The sequence below is a fragment of the Amphiprion ocellaris genome, chromosome 5 (genome assembly GCF_022539595.1).
Source record: "Amphiprion ocellaris isolate individual 3 ecotype Okinawa chromosome 5, ASM2253959v1, whole genome shotgun sequence".
NCBI lineage: Eukaryota > Metazoa > Chordata > Actinopteri > Pomacentridae > Amphiprion > Amphiprion ocellaris.
This window is the reverse complement of record NC_072770.1, coordinates 2,335,153-2,362,105: the sequence shown is the minus strand read 5'-3', so window position 1 is coordinate 2,362,105 and position 26,953 is coordinate 2,335,153. Positions and strand designations below refer to the sequence as shown.

The following is a 26,953-nucleotide window of genomic DNA, read 5'->3' as shown; positions in this document are numbered from 1 at the left end:
TTGTTTTAGCTAAAATTTCATACTTGATTACGCCTAAATATTTGAATGGGTCTTCAGAAAAGGGAGCATGGACACGGACTTAATAAGGTTTACATCAAGTGGGATGTTTACTGGAAACCCAGCTTTTTCTGCCTGGTTTGACAGCTGCTTGGTTGGTTGTCGTCATGGTGATGACAGGATACGTAAACTGAGGGGGCCGAGGGGAGGCTGGACTGGAATAAAAGCCGGGGAGTATGATGGAGAGCGGATGGGCTGCTGCTGCGCTCTTCATTGTGGCCAGATGTGAGGAGTTGGTGTGAAGTTGGAGTGAGTGTGATGCCTCCTCTGTGAGCTGCCATGTCGGTGTGGATGATGGAGGTGGAGGTCTGCAGGCTGCGTGTCTTCCAGCTGTCGCTCCTCCTGCTCTGCTTCTCGGCTCTCCGCAGCTCAGCCATAGACACCGGTAAGTCCTCTCCTGATGGACGAGCTCTGGATCGCCATGAAAGGGCCACTTGCAGTGTCCGCAGTTCGTTTTCTCAATGGCCAACGCTCGGAATAAACCCTGTTAGTGTTTAAGCTGCAAACAGCAGAACGTTTTAGAACAGTAGTCGAACAGCAGCAGTTAAAATCTACCTACTGTTTCTGTATGTTCACGAAATGTCTGTTCACAATCTGAGAAAACCCACAAAATACATGAATACGGGGTTAGGGTTAGGGACACTACCGTTCAAAAGTTTGAGGTCATTAGAAGTTCTTATTTTTGAAAGAAAGGCAGTTTTTTTCAATGAAGATAACATTAATTGAATCAGAAATCCCGTCTAGACATTGTTAATGTGGTAAATGACTATTCTAGCTGGAAACGGCTGGGTCAATATATAACTAAGGGACTTTTGAAGTCCATGGGATATATCTTACATACATTTTTATTAAAAATAAAAATAAAATAAATATTTTTTTAATGTTCATTATGATCATGTCTTTACAAATGTCATAATTATTTACTATGGAAACAATCACTTATTAATAAAAAATGACTGGCTATCACTAAAATGTCAACTATGTTGCAAAAATTCCAGCAAATATACATTCACTCGTCCAGAATTACTTGAAAATGATCCATAATTACAAAAAATTAGTCCAGAATGGCATGAAATTTGCCCTAAATGACTTGAAAATTATCTAAAAGACACAAAAATGATCCAAAATTATGAGAAACGATTCAAAAGACTCAAAATTTGTCCAAAATGACTCAAAATTTGTCGAGGTCAATATATAACCGAGGGACTTTTGAAGTCCGTGGGATATATCTTGCATACATTTTTATTAAAAGTAAAATAAAAAAAATGTTCGTATGTTCATTATAATCATGTTTTTACAAATTCCATAATTATTTATTATGGAAACAATCCCTTATTAATAAAAAATGACTGGATATCACTAAAATGTTAACTAAATAACTGTCTGAATTTAATACCAACCACCTTCTAATGAGGTGAACAATAATAAAATGAGCTGACTCAGAAATAGTTTGGATTGTGTTCTTTTTATTCAGTTGAGATAATCATGACAGATATTTCTTTTTTGGCAATATATCAAATTTTATGTGGAAAATAACAAATTAAATCCCTTTCCACTAAGTTCCCCATTACAAAATCACCTCTCCAGGAAGTGTGTTAATTCCAGATCACATGACCTGCTCCACATGATGTCATTTCCTCCTGAAGAAAAGTCTGGCCAGACTCCAAGGCTTTCTGAGTTATTTAATATAAAGTAGTCAACAGGTTTACTACAATATCTTTAGAAATAACTTTCAGTTTCAAGTTTACTCGGTTGTATATATAATAGTTAGAAGAATCTTCTTCTTAAAATGCGGCCATGTTGGTTTGAGGCCTGAAAACAGCAAAAATGGCAACTATGTTACAAAAAGTCCAGCAATTATATATTGACCCAGCTGGTTGATTTTGGTTTTGGTAGCAACAATGTAGTGGTTAAATTATTGGTCTATCAGTATATATGGATCATTTTATTTTACAGTAATTTGTTTAATGTACTGCTACATCAACCTCTACAGAGCAGGTGCATCATCTGTGTCAAAGTGACTAGTCAGCTTTAGGTGTATTTAAAAGAACTGACCGTTAGCTATTTCTGTATGTCTGTACAGGACACACATTAAATTGAGGCTGGTGTTTTTCTGGCTCTGTGAAAAACTGTATATTATATGTACAGTATTTGTTAAAAGTTTGGGGTCACTGTGTTCTAATGCTACATTGTGTTAGCTAATGGTGTTGAAAGGCTCATTGATGATTAGAAAACCCTTGTGCAGTTATGTTAGCACATGGATAAACGTGGGAGTTTTTATGGAAAACATGGAATTGCCTGGGTGACCCCAAATTTTTTGAATGGGAGTGTATAGATAAGAGCTGAACATGTTGCCATTTAACAAGTCCATGGATCCAGACTAGAAGCCGCATCACTGCCAAAATCTAATCACTTGGTCCTTGTGACATTTCTGACCTTCCCTGAAAACTTCATCCAAATCCATTAGTCCATTTTTGATTAATGTTGCAAACAGATAGACAGACAGACAGACAAACCAATGCCGATCATCACATAACTCCTTGATGGACAGGATGGACATATCAAAAGATAGGGTTAGGGTGAGTAGGGTTTGGGTTAGGGAAGTGATTTTTTGGGGCTAGCATGAATTTTAGTCATGACCAATTCTTTTGTTTTGGCTGATACATTTGGTCATCCAGAACGGGGTTTGTCCATGACACTACCTGTTTCTTAAAACTTTATAACCACCTTTACTACCATGGAAAAGCTAAGTGGAATCCTCCTTGGATGACGTGCATTAAATTCATCTGCTATCTTTCCATACGTCCATCCTTCACGTCCACTGAGAAGTACCAGTTCAACTCTTTCTTCTTTCGACAAAGCCATATTTAATCTGTGGAGGCAAAAAATTATAGTTAATGAGATTTCCTATGTGTCCAGACTTTAGGGACACCCTGTATTTCTTTATTATTTTTTTAGTATGGCTCTAGGGACATTTTTTCTGACAGAATTGTTTTGGTAGTTTTCTCATTAAGTAATAAAATAAAGATTCAAAATGTTTAAAGTGTAAAGTAATAAAGTTGGGTATTATGACAAAATGTACAGTGAAATTTCAGAAGTTTTCCAACCATCAAAGAGCTTCTGTAAGCTCTTTGATGGTTGGAAATGGAACACAATAAGACTTACTGCCATGGTGTTTTTGAAATGATATTACAATATACAATAATATCATTCTGACATTACATAATGATAGCCATTATATATTCATGGATAGTTTATTCCTGCATGTTTTTTGTTGTGTTTATATGCCTGGTTTTGTGTAAAGTACGAGGTGTAGAATAATATACACCCTACACTTTTGACGCCAGTGTTAGGATGACATGCGTGGACTGTGAGGCTGGTGCCCTTTTCCACACAATGCCGTCTCAGAGACATTTCTCACTACAGTGTGTCACTTAGGACCTTAACCCTCTGGATTTGTTCACTGAAATTGACTCCATTTACAATGATTGGGTTTAAAAGGAGTTGAACTTTCAGCATGTAAAATTCTTTACTGAGGACTCAGCGCCTTCGGTCGCCCATGTTTTGGATGGTGTGCCCTCAAGGTTTTGTATTTACTTGCTCAGTGTGGAGGGGATGAGCGTTTCCCACCAACAGGGGCTCCCGGGCTTTTTGGACATTCCTGGAGGTCAGTGCAGGCGGATCTAGTTGTCTCCCAGGGAAACGGAGCTAATAAACTCCAGGGGTGGTCATAAATTTTCTCATTCTCTGGCCTGTGGCCCAGAGGCAAGGGGCGGTGGGTGGCTAGTCAGGGGCAGTTGGAGCAGGATCTGTCCAACCATGCATCCTGGTTGTGTCTGTGGATGAGCCATGAACTGCTTCTCAAACTACCACCACATGGATCATATGGTTGACTTAGCAGACCAGGTTTACACTGACAGTTTGAGCAAAATCAAAATACGTTGTAGTTTCATCTGTAACATCAACTAAATGTTCCATTTAAAACACAGTTAAAGGTCTGTAAAGGCCTGTCATCCAGCTGCCTGTTCTTTAAATATCCACACTTTGACGCTGATAGTGCAGTCTAAAAGAATCCCGATTGTTTTTGTCCACCTAATTTGGTTCTTTGAAACTATTTCAGAAGTTATTTATGAACTCTGGATGGAGATATCTTGATCAACAGTGAATTATAAACAATAAAAAACAAATCTTAACCCTACGGAAAATATAGGCAGCAATGTAGAAATTCAATGCAACAAACATGAAAATGCCTGTGATCATTGAAACTAAAGTGAGTGCCCATGATTTTCAGTCCGCCGGACTACAGTGAACATTGTTGTAAAATGACTTGTAAATACCAGAAACTTCTAAATGTTTCATAAGATCAGAAAACACTGTGTTAATATAACACCTGAAGAGTAAACAACCATCAGGAGGTTGCATTTTCATCAGGAATCATTTGTATGTTGTACTGATAACAGTTTACAGTATACAGAACATAGGTTATAGCGTCATTTTGCTGTATGAATTATGTACCAAGAGAAATACCAGTACTTAAAATACTGGTACAGTGGTACTGAAAACACTGATATGAGGAATAAGGGAGTGACAAGCAGGCATTTTAGAGAAAGGTAGAAATAAATGATTGTGTTCAGCGTTTTAATGATTACTGGGTACCTACAGGGAAAGGAAAGAGAAGTTTAGGGAAAAACTGCCTTTTTTTTACTACACCATTCTTAAGTACTTCAAAGTGAGAGGGCAACCCATGTTATTTGTCAGTTTTACTCTGTAATGTAAAACATGGAAACATGTTATTCTGTGTTTGTTGCTGAGCATTCAGTCTCTGGTGTTCTTTTCTTGTCAGTGAATGTCGTGGACTTTTGCGGCCAGACGATCCGTGATGACGGCATGATTGTCAACTCCCACCAGGAATCCAAGAAGTACTACTTTGTTACTATGGGTACCGACTGTCACCTCACCATGCAGGCCAGCTCTCTGAAAGACAAGGTCCAGTTCCACTTTCGCTTCTTCCTGGTCTACAGCCTGCTTAGAGTGGCCCCTCTGAGTCCTGCCCCCCTCTTCCCAGAGTCCCCTCGTGGCTCCGCCCCTCTTAACCCCAGACTTGAACCTACCTCTGGTGAGACACTGGGAGACCCATGTCACGCTGGCTCATACGTTCAGTTTTACGATGGTCGGGACAAGAGCTCACCTCCCCTTGGGCCTCCTCTTTGTGGGAAAAGCCCTCCCCGGCCAGTGCTGTCCACAGGAAACTACCTGACCCTACGGCTGGTGACCAGGGGCACTCAGCCCAGGGTGGACTTTGTGGGGGACTTCACTTCCTTCAGACTGGGTAAGTCTGATCTAGCTAGTTCTGACATAGGCAAACAAAGTTAAGGTTTGGTTAGGCTTAGTGTTGAAGGGAATCCTTACTAGCTGTTGCCAGGTAAGAGGACACTAACAGCAGTCTCCTGTCCTAAAAACACTCTATTTCTATTCTACTTTGAGTCTCCTTCCTCCTCAGGTAATCAGATCAGATTAGGATAACTCTATCTTACATTTACACTTAGGGAAGGAAGGCAAGCAAACTGCATCGATAACTGCAGTAACTACATCGTCTACTGATTTTAACATTTCATTTTGCATGAATAAAATAGCACATTCAGTGCCAGGTAAAATACTGTTTATTGTTAAAAAAAAAAAAAAAAAAAAGTAAATTAAGTTGGGCTTGACTTCTCTCACAGTTGAGCTCACACTGAATACAAGTTACATCCATCCATTCATCCATCCATCCATCCATCCATCCATCCCTCCATCCATTATCTCCATTATACAATTAAGGACACGGGGGCGCTGGAGTTTATCCCAGCTGACTTAAGGTAGGTGTCCACTAGATCCGGCAATTTCCCACATCCCATTCATTGTCTATGTAAAACCACCATGTTACATGCCGGTCCGGTTGCGGTGCGTTTGAGCTGTGATGCGGTGCGTCTCCCCGGAGTGGGCCGCAGCTCATTTGTATGAAGTAGACTCCATTTCTACTTCATGCAAAATCGATGCGGCGTGCAGAGGTCTGACACATCACGAAACTTTCGTCAAATATTTTCAGAAATACTTTTCACTGAACTGTTTTCGTAGTAAAAGAGAAAGTTTGTGACCGAGCCGCCATGTTGGTGTGGCTGGAAATCCAGAAGTAGACAGCTCCCGAGTCGATGCGCTTGTCCAATCAGGGGCAGGCAGGACAGTTGGAGAAGAAGGTCGGCAGGAGTTGAACACCGGCTACTGGCCTCAAGTACGCGCCCACCAAGTGGGTGATTTTCAGATGTGGTGTGTCTACATGCAGGATAAATGCCTCTAGTGGACACATAGCATGAGGGTGAAGGCAGGAGACACCTGGACAGGTAACAGTCTATCACAGGTTCACCTGGACAGGTAACAGTCTATCACAGGTTCACCTGGACAGGTAACAGTCTATCACAGGGCTACACATAGAGACAAACAATCACACTCACATTCACACCTACAGACAATTTAGAATCACCAATTAACCTCAGCATGTTTCTGGACTGTGGGAGGAAGCTGGAGAACCTGGAGAAAACCCACACATGTACAGGAGAACATGGAGACTCCATGCAGAAAGATCCCAGGCCGGGATGCGAACCGGGGATCTTCTAGCTGCAAGGCAACAGTGCAGACCACTGAGGCCACTGTGCAGACTTATACAAGCTTCAGTTTATATTTATAATAGACTTTGAATTTGGGTCCAACCTTTTAACCATTTTTAAAAAGGAATCCAGAGTTTACAGGCATAGCAGAAATACAACAAAGTATTGCTCAACTTGGTAAATACTTTCAATTAATTTAAAAATGAACTTGACTGATAAAACTGGAACTAATCAGTCAGTGGTATTAGATGTTACATTTCAACATATGTGCCACATTTGTTGGGATTTACGTGATTCTTGCAGTGACATTTCTATCTACGGTTGATTTGTTTTTTACAAATCATGTGTAAGAGCAATATTACAAGCCTGTTTGAAAAACTGACTTACACTGTACTGATGAAGAATCTTCAAAGAAAACTTCTCTTCATGGTGCCTTTCATCGTCAGTTATGAATAATCTCAAAGTTTAGATATCAGGCTCAAGCCTTTCTCTTATGTACTGTCTCGCTGAATGGCATGTTTCTCTTTAGGTTTTAACCAATCAGAGTGCAGCAGTGAGCCCTACTTCACCTGCAGGAATGGGAAATGCATCCCTCTAAGTCTGGTCTGCGATGACAAAGCCATTGACAACTGTGGTGATGGAAGTGACCTGGAGGAAAACCTCACCACAGGATGTAAAGGTCAGTGGGATGATACTGCTGTGTTGTGGTCCTGATACGGTATCAAGCAGGCCTTCCAAAGCTTCCATTTTTGGTAGGATTTCCCAGGATTTTAGAATACTATAACAAGTGTATGAAATGTATCTTCAAGTACAACAACAAACAGTTGACCCAAATATTTCACTCATCAGCAGGTCAGCTTTTACCTCCTGAACCTCCGCCACCAATGTCAACTCCACCCCCACCCTTTGTAAAACCACCCACAATGCCGATTGCAACTCATAAGAAATGTCCCGTGCCAGACAGCGCTCCTAGTCACGAATCAGTAACAGGTGAGTGAGCAATGTGACATAGTATTTATTATTTACCTGCCAAGAAGACTTTCCTCTCTAAGCAAAAATAACTCACTGTGTAATGCACTATGTTTATGCCCTGTTGGTTGGCAAATAATTTAACTAAGTGTCTTTTTGGATGCAGTGGCCTGATAGTGGAACATAGAACTAATGGTGGTGACCATTGCGTTGTTAATTTCACCAAAAGACTTGTAAACCAATAAATGGTGATGGATTGTCACGGCAGAAAGAGGCCTTTTGAGTGATCTGTCTCGATTCCAATGTCAGTGGGGCAAACAGAGACTGTCTGGACCAACCCGTCAGCTTGTGATTACTTTTACACTGGGCCAAGTCTGGCTATTCTGCTCTGACTGTCTGTTCAACTGAGAGTGAAAAAAGGGGTTCACATTTGCCTGCTGTGCAAATTACTAGCTGTTTTATTAGCTGAGATGCATTTCAGTGCACCCTGGTCTGCCCTGGTGAGTGACCACTGATGAACCAACAGGCTGTGGTTGAACTAGTTTTGTTTTCTAAAAACATAAAAAATGGAATTTTAAACCATTTCTGGTCTCCGGATCTATCAGTATATGTGGATCATTTTATATTACAGTAATTTGTTTAATGTACGGCTACATCAACCTCTACAGAGCAGGTGCATCATCTGTGTCAAAGTGACTAGTCAGCTTTAGGTGTATTTAAAAGAACTGACCGTTAGCTATTTCTATATGTCTGTACTGGACACACATTAAATTGAGGCTGGTGTTTTTGTGGCTCTGTGAAAAACTGCATATTTACTTATATGTACGCTACCATTCAAAAGTTTGGAGTCAATTAGAAATGTCCTTATTTTTGAAAGAAAAGCATTTTTTTTTCCATGAAGATAACATTAAATGAATGATAAATCCAGTGTAGACATTATTAATGTGGTAAATGACTATTGTAGCTGGAAACAGCTGATTTTTAATGGAATATCTCCGTAGAGGTACAGAGGAACATTTCCAGCAACCATCACTCCTGTGTTCTAATGCTACATTGTGTTAGCTAATGGTATTGAAAGGCTCATTGATGATTAGAAAACCCTTGTGCAATTAAGTGCAGTCTCACTTAAGCAACCCATTCTACAGAACCTAATGGTTGGACTGCACCACACAGTGAATCTGCTGGGAGGGGGGAACTCTTGTTTGAATTCCTCAAAGTCATCTTTGGCAGAGCTAAACAACGGATGTGGCTTTGGTGTTCCCTAAAAATAGTGACGAGTGGAATTGTTGTAATGGAATATTTGCTTGCAGGGAGATGAGCACTTTCATTGAAATGGATAATCCTGTAAAAAAAATTACAGGGAGACCTTATTGCAAAATCCAAATCCTCTGTAAAATTTGAAATCTTCAGTTGGGTAAGTTGCTGCCCAAGGAGAAAGCATCATTACTCCAAGGAATACGAGTTATGTGACAATCAGCGTACATTTGTCTGTGCGCAACATTACTCAAAAACGGACTAACGGATTTGGATGAAAGGTCAGAAATGACACAAGGACCATCTCATTAGATTTTGACAGTGATGCAACTTATAGTCTGGATCCACGGATTTGTTAAAGATTTCTGTATCATTGTGAGATAGCGGCATGACGTCACTGTAACTATGACAACAAGTGAACACTACATCAGCCGCCTGCTGACGATCACATGATCCTACTACAAATCCACCACTGCAGACTTATTGGGATCCGTGGCAATTCATGCAACGACTGAGCAGCCTTGGCGGACTACTGCGCTCTCTGAGTGCTTTTCTTGTTTTCAGTGAAACTGCTGCAGTCAATAAACTTCATCATGGAGGCAGAGTAAACTGCTGTGATGCTGTTCCACCTCCACCAATAAAGACAAAACTGTGCTTGGGTCTCTGTCCTCTTGTGATAGCTTTGTGAAACTTGATCTGCAAATTTATCTTCTTGTTCGCCTTATGCTGATTATTACGTTACATGACGGTTTCATAATGTCCTCTTATCAGAACTAACCAGTACCTAGAGCTGAAATAATTAATGATCAATCAGATAGTTCACTTAAATTATGTTCTGTTCTATTCATACTTTGCGCTTTACACAGCAAGGTCAAGATCTTCCAGTATTATAGAGAGAGATGCAACAACAACTGTTTAAGCAAGAGGCAAGACTCTTTTTTAACAGAGGGATACCTCCAACATAGCTGGATGGCCGTCAGCTAAAGATGTGAGCAAGGATAAACAATAAAACTAAGCAGGTTAGTGAGGTCAGTAATCACGGATCAGAAACATGCTGCTCCAGAGCAAGAGATATCTGTCTGCATAGAAACATTATAAAACAGCATTATTGGGGCTGTTTTTATTGATCTTAGGAAAGCATTTGATACTGTGAACCATCAGATATTGTTGACAAAACTATCCTATTTTAATTTTTCAGTGAAAGCCTTGAATTGGATTAATTCCTATATTTCTTCAAGGACACAGTGTGTTAGAGTACAGGATATAAAATCATTTCACCATGACAACTGTCTTGGAGTACCACAAGGGTCGATGCTGGGGCCACTGCTTTTCAGTTTATTTATAAACAATCTACCAAGTTGTTCCACCAAATGTGGTCTGTCAAATGTATGCAGATGATGCAGTTTTCTATGTTCACGCAAAAGACAAAAAGCAAGCTGCCCAAGAGCTGACAGTTGCTATGAGTAATGTCTTTAAATGGCTTGATAGCTCTCAATTACATCTTAACATCTCTAAGACTGTCCATATGTACTTTTCCAAAAAGACAAATGGAGAAATCAATCCTAATATCTGTGTACAAGGCCAAACAATTAAAGTTGTACAAGAATTTAAATGCTTAGGAATTATCTTAGACTCACAACTTCATTTCAAACAACAGGTGAGGAAGATTAGTAATAGGACGAAATTTAACCTGTCCAGTTTTAGATTTATTCAGAATAATTTATCTCTGGAATAAGCTAAACTATATTTTGATGCAATGATTATGTCTCACATGTTGTACTGTATAATGGGGTGGACAATGGCCTGTAAAACAACCATAAAACCTATCGTAACAGTTTACAAACAAATCTTAAAGGTTCTAGATAAAAAAAACAAAAATGTATCATTATTGTTATATTCTTAAGAAATACGAGCAATTAAACTCGGATAATATTGTAAAATGCACTGATTCTGTTTTGCTTTACAAAATTTTTCATGGCCAAGCTGCCACTCCGCTACAAGAATTTGTAAAGAAAAATTCCAGCAGATCAACCAGAGCAGCTCTAGAGGTAATTGTGTTGCACCTTTTAGGAAAAGTGCTCTTGGGCAGCCAGTTTTCTCTTTTCCTGCATCACAAACCTGGAATACTATACCAAGTGCCATTTGTGAACAACCACATCTCAACTCATTTACGAAACATCTCAAAGCATGGCTATTGGAAAATAAGATCTGTGATCATAACACTGTGTAAATCTGTTTGTCCATTGATGGGGCTTGTTATTGAGGACTTTGTGTAATTTGTTTTAAATGTGTAGACGTGGGCTTCGTGCAATACAGTCATGTATAATAGTGTTTAAGGATCATGAGTGATAGTGATAATGGGATATGTGCAATAGTGTTACAAGGGACATGTATAGTGTAATTATGTGTAATGTAGACAGGGATATGTGCAATAGTGATTAAGAGAAATGTGCAATATTATCATGTGCAACAGTGACAATGTGAAATGTGCAATACAATTATATGTAACAGTGTCAGAGGGACATGTGTAGTGGACTCTTATGTTATAGTGACAGAGGGATGAGTGTAGTACAGCAATGTGCAATAATGATAGAGGGATATGTGCAATAGCAACAAAGGGATATTTGCAATATAATCATGTGTAAATGTTAATTAATGAGTGCTTGGTAGCTGCCTTGGTCCCCCAGTTATTGTCTGTTATGTCCACTATGTGTTATCGCTTGTTGTTTGTTATTCTTTTTTGTATGTCTTTGTTCAGTTATGGTTTTATGTTATTCTTTATCTTTGATCTGCCAATGGGACTTGAGATGGAAATTAGCCATATGGCTGCAATCGCTGGTATTTACATGGAAATGCACATTCATATGAACTGTCCCATTTTAAAAATAAATGAATGAATGAATGAAATGAATGAATGAAACAGAAAGGACAAAGCCAAAATGAAGGGGGAGAGAAGACACAAAATTAATCATATGCAGTTGTGGTATATAAATGTAAGTAGAGTGAAGGGGAGGAGAGAGGAGGGGTGTTCAGTGCATCACGGCTAGTTCTACAGAGGTCTAGGCCAATAAGATATGATTCCATAACTAAGAGATGATTTGGGGTCACCTGCACAGGAAAGTTTTAAGTGAGGCTGTCAACCTGCCAAGCCCACACTGGGAGCTGGTTTTCCAGATACACTGTCTAAGTGTTTCCCACTGTTAATGGTAGCTATACTTAAATATGGCTGCTAAATAAAATAAGTCTTTTATAATATTTTGCCTCTCTTATTTCCAGACTCTCCTGCCTCCTTGTCCCTGTTAATTCTCTACATCATCCTGGGTGTTGTGGCGGGCGGCACAGTGCTCTGTTGGTGCTGCTGGACACCTGGATGGTTTCTATGGCGCATCAGCATCTGCCGCTTCTTACCCTGCTGTAACTCGGCCTGTGCTTCCTGCCAGTTCTGCACTCACAACTGCACCCACAATCAAGAGCACCGACTGGCAAAAGTCACCCCACACACACCGGTCAATGGGACACCAAGGGGCACAGCTGCTACCACCAACAGTGCTGAGGAAAATGTTACCACGGCAACTGTGTAGAGCTGAGGGACTGTCCACCTGATCAGCGCTGGTATGGAGAGATGTGGGTACAATAAGCTAATGCTGAGCTGTGACCAGTGATGGACATGACCAAGGATCTTTCTAATCAAGGTTGGATTGAAGTGGTCTAGAATGGGATGTTGACTGTATATAGGGGTCATGTTTATGGATAAACTGTGGGTTGTATGCTTTTAATGCTGGTGAGACTGCTGTTTTTGTTGCTATGAGAAGGTAAAGCAGGGTATAGTTGGATTATGGATTGTATCAAAGCATAAATGTATCTGAAAGTGTTCTTAGAATTACTTCAAAACTTTTTTGTTGATAGCACACAGTTGACCTGTTTTGAAATTGTCTTACATGACATGATGGCAGCATAATGTGTTTGAGAGGCTGCCTCTGAAGTTTGACAACTTCATCAGTTTTCAGAACAAAGTTTTTAGTCTAAGGAGTGTTTGCTCTTGTACTTGTCTGTTAGCTGTTTTCACCATGTCTTAGAGGTCAGCATTTAGTTATGCAGTGAAACTACACTTCCAATCCACAGCTTTGACCAAAAGTATGCCCTGGACACATGCAGAGAAAAAAGCCCCAGAGTCGCCCACCTGGTGACAACAGCTGCTCTCCCCTGGAGACTTTTCCCTCTCCTCCCAGCAGTCTGCTGTTGTTCCTCATAATAGCCGTGTCAAGTGTGGACAATGGAGCACAAAGTCATCTAGTGCCTAGAAGTCAATCTTTAGGCTCAACTTAAGGAAATTAAGTATGAACTTCTAACATGCTCTAGTCTGCACACAATAAATGCATGACAGTTCTTCAACTTCAACTTTATTATTTGTCCCTTGAAGGCATTTGTTATGCAGCAGTTACACAAGCGTTCACGATAAACAATAAAATACTATTTAAAAGAAACGTTTAAAAAAACAGTAAAAACACAATAAAAACAATAAAATATCACACAAAACATAAGATAGACAGGGACATTAGCAGCAGTGTAGGTAATGTAGTGTAGTTCAGTGCAAACAGTCACTTAGCAACAGCAAGACAGAATAAAGCAAAAACAGCATAAAGTGCAGCACAGGACATGATTCTTGCTAATTAAACAACTCAAATCAGTCAAGCTTTGTCAGCTCAAGTACATAGAACTAGCTGTGGCTGTGGAGGGCATATTTCTGAGGATTACAACTGAAACATTAAAGGATAAAATGACCATATTTCACAATTAAAGTAAATTAAGTTTAATTAAATTATGTTTACAATGAAATAATAATGTCAATTATTTCACAAAAAAATATTTGATAAGTATTCACCATTTTCTCCTTTATAATCACATGAAGTGCTGAAACCAGAAAAGGTTGTCATTTCCTGAAGTGTGTACATCATGGCTGTATTTCTGTCCATCAGTGTGTTAAGTTTGTGTGGTAGTGGACTGACAAGTGACTCTCTCAAGAGGATTTTTGGGGGTAAATTAAGTCCTCTCTGACCTTACTTTCTACCACCATGTGACTGTTGAATCACATCTGCTTTTTTAAACTTGTTGATGATGTTAAAAGTTTTTGCCACATTAGCAGCACTGTCCAAGGAATGGCAGCGCTGGCTATCTGGTCAGTGACCTGGTTCATCAGCCTGGAGTTTCTCAGGACCACTGAGTACTGCCAGTGAAATGTGGTTTTGAGTGATTTGTATCTCTGAATAGATAACCATTGTATTTGGTACACACTTGCATATGCCTGTTTATGTACTCCAGATTACGCTTTTTCTTCTGAGAACCGAAGAAGCCTGTTTGATAAAAGCTGAAAAACCTTAAAGAACCACAAGGAGAAGTCCAGCTATTTTTTACTGAAGCTTTTAGGAGCATGTACATTTATGCTCTTCTCAGGGTGAAGTGTGATCTTTTGATTTTCATGTGGTGCCACAGTCAGGCCAAATTTTCAATTTGTCCAGTACTTTTTTGAGCTCAGATATCTGCACAACTGAGCACATACCCATCAGTCCTAAGTGTACTCTAGTAGTATACTTGCATGTTAGATGGTGACCATGGTCCATGCTAAACCAACACTGTCTCCACAAAATTCCATTCCAATTCAATTAAAATTAATTCTCAACTAAGTTTTGAAAAAAAGGTAATTTTTTTTTTTTTTTAAATAAGCATCATTTCTGACTTGTGAAATGATGGGAAAGTCGCCCAGTCAGGTGGCAGGAGGCAGGGTTGGAGGCATTAACCAGACTTTCACCCAGAAGATCAGAGTTTCCATCCCATGATGGACAAGAGGCCAAGAGAGCACAGATAGCCTTCTGGTTAGGTCGAGGAAATATCACGGTTTGTGAGACACCTTTAAATGTTTGAGCTGTGGTTAAGGTTGGGCACCAAAATGACATGGTTATCGTTTGGAAACATGTCATGGTTAGGTTGAAATATGATCCTTTCATTAAATGCTGAAAATGTCTCTGTTTTGTGGGTGACAGGGTGACAACTCCTGCCCCAGCTAAAATTTGCTTGGTTAGCTGAGAGGAAGTGACAGTGACTCAGTAAAATACATTGGAAAAATACATTGATTCCAAACATATTTGTGACACCTTACAAACAAACAATCCAGCAGATAAATGTGTTTTCCTCAAAACATGATTAAGATAGTTAGTTAGTTAGTTGTATAGGAACAGAATTTTGTGGAGACTGAGTTGTAATGCCTTCTCTGGAAACAAGTTGTAAATGTACCAGCCTGAATACTCTAAGCTTATGTTTGTTATTTAATATTTGTGAGTTTCATTCCACATGCAGAAATGTCAGCATTACACCCTCATGTGACTGCTTAACATGTCATTCCAGAACAATGGGTATTCATCTGCTCTTGCAGTATAACAGGTGCACTCTGCAAGTTTTTCCACTCTAAACTGGAAAAGGCTGGCTTTGTGTACAGCTGCTAGGTCACACTGACACAGGAAACAACAAACACAACCCGTTGTCACCTAACTGGAAACACACTAAAACACTGTATCATATGATGTTGTCTTAAAGTTGGAATATCAGACTTTTACGTATGAATGAACCATCATTCCACCCAAACCAGTTCACACCATGACCATGAAGCCTATCAGCACCAGGTAAATCCCTCTATATTTCTCAGTACATTGGCAGCAATGACAACAACAAAAAAGAGAATGGAGGAAAACTTAGAAAGCACCCAAGGAAAGTTTCTGACACTCCAGATGAAAAAAACAAAATGTCACCGAGCCAAAACCAGAAAACATAGCCCCAGACATACACTACCAGTCAAAAGTTTGGACACACCTTCTCATTCAGTGGTTTTTATTTAATTATTTTCTATATTGTAGATTAATACTGAAGACAATAAAACTATGAAAGAATGCATATGGAAGTATGTTGCAAACAAAAAAAATGTTCATCTTCAGTATTAATCTACAATCTAGAAAATAATACAAATAAACAAAAAGCATTGAATGAGAAGATGTGTCCACTTTTGAATGGTAGTGTACACATAAGTACTATGGAGAGGGGTGTCTACAAATGCATAGTTTCTTTATGTGAATCTAGTCTTGCATAGTCAGACCATTCTCTGGCTCCGACACAGCATGATGTAGAACAGTCTGGCTGCACCTCATTATCATTCTGCTATAGGGGAAACGATGCTTTGGCATGTTTATATTTCTTTAAACCAATCACAATCATATTTGGCAAGGCTAAGTTACTAAGTTAGTAATGGCAGGAATTGCTTTGGTGAAACATTTGTACTCAGGGAGAGACACACTGTCATTAAAACAGATAATTCACTGGAAAAAATACTAACAGGGCTGCATTACTGAATCAGCCAAATCTTCAGCAAAAAATTCAGTTTTGATCGTGGTACATCGGAGGTTGCTCTTGTGGTAAAGGAGATTTTCAAAACAGTAACACACAGATAACAGGAATGGAGGAGAAAGCTGTGTGTGGCCAGTGGCATGCTTTTTAGTCTGGAGTCCACATCCGGTGAGGCAGAATAATATGAATCATACAAAAGTTTTTGCAGTGAGGTAAATCAGGTGGTTGATGTCTTTCTAGCAGTATCTTCTGTTCTTTCCCAACCTCTATGGACAGTAAAAAGTACAGTGAAGTCAGTCCCCATCTGTTCTTCTTCTTCTTCGTTCGTTTACCCAGATTGATGTTCCATGTGAGGGTTCATGTGTCCACGAGGCAAACTTTCTTTGTGGCATCCTGTAGATGGAGTAGCTCCATAACCTTTCCTCACTCTGCCACACTGTGTGTTGTGTAGCAATATTACACAGAGCCCCCTGCACCGTCTTTTTAGTGATTCTGACTTGTGTCTTTGGTGAGGCATAAGGCCATATGCCTAAACAAACACTATGTTTCAGACCCTCAGGTTGCCAGGCTGCAGCATACACAAGCATGCAGACTCTTTTATCCTTCTTGCTTTCTCTGAGATGGTACAGGAATTCACATACATCTGAATACTCATGAACCAACACACACACACCAAGCATAGTATACACAGACTCAATGTACTCACACTCAGACATGCATGTGTGTCACTGTCATTGTATTCATTGAACATTTAACTGTTTCCACAGATCATTTCACTGCTGAGACAGTGACTCTGTGTTTGGAACCTCTTAACAAGCAGCCCTCCTCTTTTGCTTCCCCTGTAGCAGCCTTAAGGTTGTTTGCTTTTGTCAACAGTGGATCAAATGTGCACAGTGAGGAATCCACCACTCAGAAATCCAGTGTACCTGCTCAGAAGCAAACAGCACACAAGACGATTATGGAAGAGGTGGTGAACATAGTGGAGGATTTGGCAGCTGAAGAAACTTCCCAGGATTGGAGGCCAAATGGCAACAACAAATTGTTGTGTTCAGTAGTTACAATAAGCTGCCACCAGAGGGCACTACTGAGCACATTAAGGTGATGCACAGGTGGTTGTGGTCAGTGAGAAGGGGGAAAAAATAAAGCAATGAAGTTTCTTCGCTGGTTATTTTATTTTCCTAAACTGAAAAACCACATTTTTGGCAATGAGGAAGGTAGTTTCTGTACCTTTACCTGCACCGTTCTTGCCCCACCCTGGCGAACCTGCTATTGCTTTTCCTACTTGGCTAAAATTGTTTGAGAGCCACATGCTAGTCATCCATGCTACAGGGAATAGCAGGCCTGACGAAAGAAAACGTGCCATTCTTCTCCATGCACTGGGCACAGAGGAACTGTTTTATGCTTTACATGATACAGGTACTACCTAGATTTCTGCTGTGGACGGACTGAAAAAGCATTTTCTTCCCAAAGTGAATGTAGTTGCAGAACGTCACAAATTTTGTAAAAGGGCGCAAAGACTCAACGAGACTATTAACCAGTTCCTGGCTTCACTACATGAGCTGGCAGCAGCATGACAACAAATGAATTTGGAGATATGGAGGAGCAAATGCTTCATGATAAACTGATAGAGTGTGTTGCTAATACACGCATACAGGACAGACTGCTGCTGCAACCAGATTTGACTTTAGCTAAGGCTACTACACTGGCTTTACAGATTGAAACGGGACTACGAAACGCTGATGTCCTTCCAGACACTACTGCAGCTGCACCAGTAAGAGCCATACACACCCAGCCACTGGAAAACAAACCCATACACTCCTGCCACAGCTCAAGGCTGGGTTATGCTTTCCACGTGAACATGACGCGCAGAAATGAGACGCTTGGAAATCCACTTGAAAGACCGTGGCTTTTATACTCCATGCAGCGTCTGCTCCCAACCTGCAGGGGGCAGTGTATCGTAAACATACGTCTACCTGGTCTACTCTAGTACTAAACTACAGTAGAAGAAGTTTGCCATCGTTTACACCATTTACAACATGGCATTTTACCAAATAGTTGCATTTCAACAGTTAGTTTTAATTTCAGGCCATGAATTGTTCAAACCCCAGTTTTCATGGTGATATCTGTGTGATGAATAGCATACATGAGTGTATTTCTGAACTTCTTCTGCTAGGAGCTCCTGTTCTTCCACCAGTTTTCCACGTCTCCACCTGCGTTGTTAGAAAACTTTGGAGATGCATGACACAGAAATTTTTTTGCCTGATAAGGGCCGTGTGAGGGGGCGTGGCTGCTAAAATGATGTAATTCATCTGCACGGACCACACGGACACGCCAAGCATAAAACAAGCTTCAAGCTTAATAGACACGGGTTAATCTGTTTCTAGGGCTGCACAGTAGTGTAGTGGTTAGCACTTTCGCCTTGCAGCGAGAAGATCCCTGGTTCACGTCCCGGCTTTCCTGGGATCTTTCTGCATGGAGTTTGCATGTTCTCCCTGTGCATGCGTGGGTTTTCTCCGGGTACTCCGGCTTCCTCCCACAGTCCAAAAATATGCTGAGGTTAATTGATCATTCTAAAATTGCCCGTAGGTGTGAATGTGAGAGTGATTGTTTGTCTCTGTATGTAGCCCTGTGACAAACTGGTGACCTGTCTAGGGTGTCCCCTGCCTTCACCTGAGTCAGCTGGGATAGACTCCAGCCCCCCCCATGACCCTAGTGAGGATTAAGCGGTATATAGATAATGGATGGATGGATGGATAATCTGTTTCTATTTTTCCAGTGAGCATGTACCAGACTCTCTTTCCTACATGTGAACTTGCTAAGCCTATAGTGACTTTCCTCATGTATTCAGAACAGTTAATACTAGTTATGGGATCTTTGCATGTCACAGTGACTCATGCTGAACATTCAACTACAGGCTCATTTATGGTGGTTGAGTCAGGTGCTGCTTTGCTAGGGCTAGACTTGTTTGTTGTTCTAAATGTGTGTATTTAGGGTAACAAAGTCCTTCCTGCTACAAGTCCCAGTGACCCCCCCTGCTCCACAGAACTCACATACGGTACCAAATGCAACACCTCTGATTGCACCAGAGATACAAGTACAGGAAGTCGGATGTGCCAAAGGATTCATACACAAAATAAAACTGAAACCAGATGCAGCGCCATTACAGCAGAAGCTGAGGAGGCTTCCATTTACTAAGACAGGCTGTTACTGATGAGCTCTCTTAATCTATTAGATGCATTTTCAGCTGGCTAAAAACAACTACTGCTGCTCTCTGTGACACACAGGTTAGTTTTAAAACCAAGCTGACAGTTTAAACCAGGATGTAGTCATGTCTTGGTCTACACAACTGTGCAGTCCCTGAGGTTCTTCTTCATCTGACTCACAGGCTGCTCGGTTGACACTAGGGCTTGGCAAAGAGTCAGCAGCTTCACACTGTGTGTGTTGCTTCTGGTATCCAGTGGCAACCTTTCAAGTCCATCCCTGTTTCTATGAAAGACAGAGAAAAAAATCTCTCCCAACCCCTTTTTCAGTTTGATTTGTCTTTCTGTAATTGACTTTCTGACCCCTAGTTAAATTGGCAAGTTGGGCAGCTGAAGCATCCGTATTTTTTTTCAAATCTGTTGACACAAGGTCACTTCTCAAAATAAGCATTAATGTCAGAATAGGACTTCAACCATTTAATGAGGAAATGAACCTTAATTGTGTTTACCCAGCTTTTATTTTCTACAGCACTAACATCCATGTGCACAGTCTTAGAAACCAACAAGATGGTGGCAGTGTGCACAGACGCAGTGGCTCAACGCTCTTTTTAGTGGCTGATATTAAGTCTGGCCGTGCGAACCCCATCCACAACCGAGACAGTCTTTTGATCACAGGCCTACAGTTTAATCAGGAAGATACAAGTGAATTTCTGCACTCACACAAGATATCTAGGTACATATCCAGGTCACTGGTTCTTCTAACTATTTAAGTAAGTATTTGACCTGTAGTGGTTTTTTTCTCCATCTTAAAGAGTGAAGAAAGCTCAAATTATTATTATTTTTAAGTACAATGCATGTGATTTTTAGGGACTTCTTTCAATGTTGCAAAAATGCAACATTTTTATGAGTGCTACTTATTTATTCCATATAGGTTATGGGGTTAAGGTTAAAGGATAACCCTGTAGCTGATGTAATGTCTCGAAATTGTTTCCAGTATTTGCTTTCATCCATCCACTTTGTCAACAAACTCACTGCCTCAGATGAACAGAAGAAGCACAAACTTTGGAAGATTAGGCCACGGTTGGATGCATTCAGAAAATGAGAAATGCCTGCAGAGCATAACTCTGTGGATGAAACTATGATTCCTTTAAAGGGGAAGTTTAGTGGAATCAGACAATACATGCATGTGAAACCACATCCCTGGGGCTTCAAGATTTGGGTAAGAACAGGAATCACAGGCATACGCTGCGACTTTGATGTGTACCGAGGGAGTGTGCAGGGTAAACGTGCCAACGGCCTGAGTTCGATTCCAGCTCACAGCAACTTCACTACCCTGTCAAATAAGGCCATAAAAATAGCTTTAAAGTCTCTAACCATCAACAGGGATTGTGTGGAAAGGGTTCCTGCCTTCAGGTTTCTGGGCATGCACTTTGATGAAGGTCTCACAGATCTACGGCATTAAAGAGAAGCCTTAAACTATATTATATCTTCTAATTTAATAATTCTAATCTAATTCTTTAAAATCAGTTAAAGTAAAGTAACAAATTTTGATCGGCAGATCATCTGACACTGATTCTTAACAGAGCATAGTAAAAGCCATGAAACTAGAGATCATTTTAAAGGAATAATAATTTGAAAATAAACTAAATTTATTAGAACTAAATGACAGTGATAAAAAAACAATGACCAAAAAATCAATGAGATGGAATAGCATATTTTTTTTTAAAAAAATACAATAAAATATAGGAATAAATAAAATAAATATTGTCTGTAAAACTGTCTCATCAAAAGCCATGCTGAAAACGTTTAAGTTTGCATTCAAGGACATTATTAACTTTAGCCCATATGTTTAGTCCTGGTGGTACATTAATAGCACATCTGACTAGTAAACAACTACAAGACTAGGAATAATAATTCTAAAATGAATACAGAAATAAAGAGAAGCAATGTAAGAGCTGCAGTACAACAGTGTGGTTGGGAATGACTTATATGTGTAATCAGTCTAACCTGATCCCTCAGTCTGATTTAATTTGTTTCAGAAGGCTTATAGTCACCAGATTTCAACCTGAACATAGACCACTACTCAAGTTATTCTTAGACTCTGGGTTATACTGGCATGACATGTCAGGCAGCATTGTCCCATTGTTGCTGTGCTATCTCAGGAAGCCAAGCTGCTGAGTGTGTCAGTGATTCAGCTGAAACATTCTGTGACCCCATAAACCCTGTGGTCAGCCATCAAAACAGCAGGGCACAGTGCAAACAGTCAGCACTGAAGTGTGTCCTGCACAGTATCTATGGTTGACACAGACGGTGTCAGGACCGTTTCATTGTACCTAGACATATCCAGTAGGGCTGGACCCGAATATCCGAATATTCGGTCCTGACGGTGGTATCCGGATATTAATTTTGAGATCCGACCGCCCCATTGGCTGTTACAAACCGAGCTGAAAATTTGGCTCCTTCGTCCGTTAGTTCACCGCCAGGAATGTAAACAACAATGGAGACGATCACAGTGAACTCCCTGGCAGATAGTATGATCTCAGACTAACTGGTAACAGTTCAGTGGACACAGGGCTAAAACGCTGCCGAACAGGCTGCCGCATCACCTGCAGCCTCTTCTTTGGTGTTTGTCTCAGGATGTACTGTGCAAATGTTTTAGGAATGAAAAGTAAAGTGAGCATGCCATAGATAGCATTCTCCAGGTTCTCCGGCTTCCTCCCACAGTCCAAAAACATGCTGAGGCTGTTTTCTTAAATTACTACTACTACTGTTGTTACTTCATTTTTAAATCTTTATTGCTATAATTAAGGACAGTGACAAGAAAGATTTTAAAATGTTAATAATTTAAATCTTGAATCCATGTTTGTACTTTTATATTAACACTGTTGAATTCATTATATATATATATATGTGTGTTACTGCGGTACCTACGGCCGTTTGTTTGTCCATATCTTCTTGAGGGACGTCTCTTGACCGCAGGAATTTCTCCAAATCCTCCTCCATAGCAGCTCCTCCGTTGCAGGTTGTGAACTTGTGATTCTCATAAGACCAAACATCCAATAAGATTGATGTGACTTTTGCGAGATCTCGCAAAAACTTTTCCCAAGAAAGTTTTACAAGATCTCTATTTTTTTTCCCTCTCCATGTCCCTTCCGGGGCTCCGTATTTAGTTACCTTTGTACACAGAGATCCAATTACACTTTGAAATGAACTGATTTTGTTCCCTGTTGGTCAGCATCAAAAAAGCCTCATCAAATCTGTTTAAATTCAACAGAGTACTGCATTGCATTTTCAGAGTCTTGGGTTAATACACTCATTGCTAGATGGTACATCTCATTAAAGCGTGTCACAAAAACAGAATGTTAGTTAGAAAAAATGCTGGTAGTGTCAAAGGAAAAAGATGAAATGATTTTACTGCACCACCCATACTCTGTATAAAACTTGCAGTATGTGTATGACATGTAAAGGCAGATGACTAGTACAAACTTACCTTAATGTTCCAGTGATGCATAAAAGCATTCTCCCTTGATAGATCATTCAGCTGTGTCACACTTAATGCACAAAAATTATATTTTTAAATAAATTTTAATTTATTTAGTGTAAAAATGTGCAACACGCTCATCATTCTGTGTCATATAAATATAAATGATTATTGTTGGGGTGGAAAATCTTGCCGTAGTTTCCTGTTGCTTTTTTTTGTTTGTTTGTTTGTTTTCTGGGGGCAATAGAAACAGCACCCAGTCAGTGCTGTGGTTCAGACAGTTTTTTAATGTAGATATGCACCAATCCATGTACATTAAATATTCTTTCAGAGTATATGTCTTTTACCTAGAAGCATTAAATAGTTGATTTAAATTTAATGGGCCTGGAACTATGAATTATTAAACAAAAAAATGAACAAGATAAAAGCGTGGTGTCCAACAGGTTTATTCAAACAAATGTGGTCTATATTCGTTCAAGCCATACCTGTATGTGGTGCTTAAAGGAGGCAAACCAGGACAAGCCAGATTTAATAACCAAAACAAACTTTGTATGAAAAAAGACTGTATATTTACAGTGTTTGCACATAACACAATATTTACAAAAAACCTGCCACTCTTTGCAACCCAGTAGGTTGAGTTGCAGTTCAGATAACAGACAACAGGTGGAGCTACACAGCAGCTCACTGCAACCAGACTAACTGCAGACTCTACCACTTCAAGAATCCTCATGCAATCCGGACTCTTTTTTCTTTTAGAAACCAAACTTTGTGTTTAAATTTGGTTTGTGCGCTCATTCAGATTTTTCACATCTTGTAACTCTGACCACATTACTGTGAACTATCATCGGTCGCCACTTGTTCCAGGACGTTTACTCATGGGAGGAATATGCACCTTCTATGACATGCATTCTTCCATTTTCAAACCGGAATATTTTTCATGTTCCACCTCACCTATACAACATACGATGTTATCAACGTGATTTACATGTCCTCGCGATCAGCCTTTCAAAATGTCTCAACTGCTCCGAGTCGCTGGATCCTTTCATGTGTGCCCAATGCATAAAAACACACAAATTTAGTAGCAGCACATGAAGGTGTAATTATTAATAAGTTGGACGGAATGGCAGCCCATGTGCTTCTCATTCATCCATCTGTAAAGCTTCAGACTGTGTGCAGGTTGCACACTTCAGTGGTGTGGCAGGAGCAGCCTCCTTGTAAATATCTCCAGTCCCTTCGGTTTGACCCTGTGGCTTTAAGAAGCGTGCAGCCGGTTGGTGAGGCTTCGTTGGCTCAGTCTGTGACATTTGGAAACACTCGTGCTCTCAGCCTTGGCCCCATTTTCATGAGCAAACTTCTCCTCGTCCTCCTCGTCCTCCTCGTCCTCCTCGTCCTCCCGCTGGTCTCCCAGGCTGCACTGTGTCTCACATTCAACAGTTCTGTGCTCCCTGGCTATCATGAGGAGCATCTCTGCATCCACTGGCTGACTGGAGAGAAAGGGGTGACACATCGTCTCAACCAGCCCAACCACTGTCCCCAGGACTGCAAACAAAGAGCCCACCAAGTAGACCTTCAGCAGACCTCGGCTGGGCTTCTGGCTCAGCATTTCTTTGGCAAACGGGATCAGCTCCTGAATGCTTTCCATTTCCACCATGTCTGCTTGAGCTGAGAGACAAGATGTTGTGTGTGGACCTATAGAAATGAGGCACAGTGATAATTTATACAACATTTATACAATTATTCATAAATAATACAAAGGCATTATTCATAAATTTATTTAACTTTAAAACTGCCACACTTGTAAAACTATATCCTCTCTAAAGGGAAGATTTCTGTTTTACTTACACTAAATCTTTTTTTTTTTTTTTTTTTTTTTGGAGCTTGCAATGTTAGAATTGAAATTACAAATCTTTAAATGTTGCCTTTACTTTATTGTTAAATGCACAGCCATAACTATGAGTGAAGGTACTTCAGAAAATTCTTGACCTCACCAAGAAAACATTACAAGAGAAAGATTGTTTTTCCATTTTTTAGATAGTCTCCTTTAACTTGAATGCAGTCAGTCCACTGATGATCAAACTTCCTTATCTCTTCACAGAAGTTCCCATCTTGATCAACAGCATTAATGACTTCATCATCATTCTGAAAATAGTGACCACACAAGTTGAGTTTGGAGGCAGATAGAAGTGCAGGCTGGGTTAGTAAGATTCATGGAGTGACACTTCAAAGCTTCTGCCTCCTGTGCTGTGTGGATGGAGGCAGCAGCCAGCTTAAAGCTTCCCTCACCTCGTTCCTCAGATTGCTTCAAACATCTGACTTTTTGGGGACTCTGATATAAGACTTTATAGTATACAGTTATGCCACAAAATGGGAGTTAGACCACATGTGTTCAGGTGAGGCTGAGAACTTTTTGAAGAACCCTCATAGCTTTAGAAACTGACCACTTTGGTTAATAGTAACTAACTAACCTCCAGTTTTAGAACAAATAGAAAAACAAGCTCAACGTAAACAAAACTTTGACACAAATGTGTTTGTGGGCTTCGTAGTTCTGAGCTATTTGAAAATGCACTAATGCAACTAATTTCTAATGCCCCACTGCACTATACAGTTTTTACCAATGCCTTGATAGAGAGAAACAGCAACTTACTGTGAAGCAGTCTGTTGTAGGTTCTTTCTCCTTCCAAGCTCCAGTTTGCAATAAGAACACACCTTCACAGGATACTGTGGTCATTTATAGCCCCACTCTCTCCACCCACATGGTGATGGCAGCTGAATATTCATGAAGTCATAGGGGGCTCTGAGCCAGAACCTTTGACCCAGTTGTGTGGCTATTGGCTATCACACAGTCAACACTGTTTCTAATGTCCCCACTGATACTTAACAACAGTGTCTGTAGTTAATACTATCTAATATGGAAATAATGTCACAGCATAAATCTCAGAACTTAGAGTACATATATAGCAGCTGGTCAACTAAGGAATTTACACTACTGTTTAAAAGTTTGGAGTCGGTCAGAAATATCCTTATTTTTGAAAGAAAAGCATTTTTTTCAATGACGATAACATGAAATGAATGATAAATCCAGTGTAGACATTGTTAATGTGCTAAATGACTATTCTAGCTGGAAACAGCTGATTTTTAATGGAATATCTCCATAGGGTTACAGAGGAACATTTCCAGCATCCATCACTCCTGTGTTCTAATGCTACATTGTGTTAGCTAATGGTGTTGAAAGGCTCATTGATGATTAGAAAACCCTTGTGCAGTTATGTTAGCACATGGATAAAGTGGGAGTTTTCATGGAAAACATGGAATTGTCTGGGTGACCCCAAACTTTTGAACAGTAGTGTGTAGCTGCTGGTCAACTCCATGGAATTTATGGTGTTGGGTTTTTTTGACGCTGCATTGGTGTCAGTGTACCATAGTAAATGTACTGTACCATCAGAAATATTGATGTGATAATGCCAGGTTTCTATCCCTGATTATATTGATGTTCTGCCATCAATAATGCTGACACAAATCAACAGTAGCTCATTTTCCAACCTCTCTGACTAGTTATTAACATAAGCTTCCCCTGCAACCTCCAGAAGGGCAGCACATTTGTGCAGGCTGCAGATGTGTTTGTAATTTCTGATGTTTTGTGCGTTTTAAGCAGAGTTTCTAAATGGTGCCTGTCACCATGACAAAGAGCTTTTTCTTTTGTTTCTTGTTTTGTCTTTTGTGTTTTCTAAGCTTGCAGTGTGTTGATTACTGATCAGCATAACAGACAGATAGTTTTCAGTTTGTTTATGTCAGTGATCATTCTTCCACACATAGTTAGTTATGAGGTTCCACAGGGTTCTGTGCTAGGACCAACACTATTCACATTGTACATGCTCCCCTTAAGAAATATCATTAGGAAACACTGCATAAAATAGCATTACTATGCTGACGACATCCAGCTATATTTATCTAAAAAGCCAGAT

At 40.0% G+C, this 26,953-nt stretch overlaps 2 protein-coding genes across 3 annotated transcripts; one reads left to right on the top strand and one right to left on the bottom strand.

The window, feature by feature from the left end:
- Positions 1-213: 213 nt before the first annotated feature.
- ldlrad2 (low density lipoprotein receptor class A domain containing 2) lies at positions 214-14,304 on the top strand. 2 transcript variants are annotated; one of them, XM_023282562.3, is made up of 5 exons: positions 214-442; positions 4,901-5,386; positions 7,228-7,377; positions 7,551-7,688; positions 12,198-14,304. In XM_023282562.3, exons 1-5 carry the CDS (start codon positions 337-339, stop codon positions 12,500-12,502), a joined length of 1,185 nt encoding a protein of 394 aa, XP_023138330.1. In that variant the 5' UTR covers positions 214-336; the 3' UTR covers positions 12,503-14,304. The 2 variants fall into 2 exon arrangements, with proteins under 2 accessions (XP_023138330.1, XP_023138329.1); XM_023282561.3 differs by having other exon boundaries at positions 7,548-7,688.
- Positions 14,305-23,421: 9,117 nt separating this feature from the next.
- LOC111576720 (G0/G1 switch protein 2-like) lies at positions 23,422-25,687 on the bottom strand. The gene is made up of 2 exons (XM_023282556.3): positions 25,636-25,687; positions 23,422-24,680 (listed from the first exon to the last, which is right to left on the bottom strand). The coding sequence occupies exon 2, from the start codon at positions 24,640-24,642 to the stop codon at positions 24,244-24,246; it is 399 nt and encodes a 132-aa protein (XP_023138324.1). The 5' UTR covers positions 24,643-24,680; positions 25,636-25,687; the 3' UTR covers positions 23,422-24,243.
- Between the last annotated feature and the right edge of the window lie 1,266 nt (positions 25,688-26,953).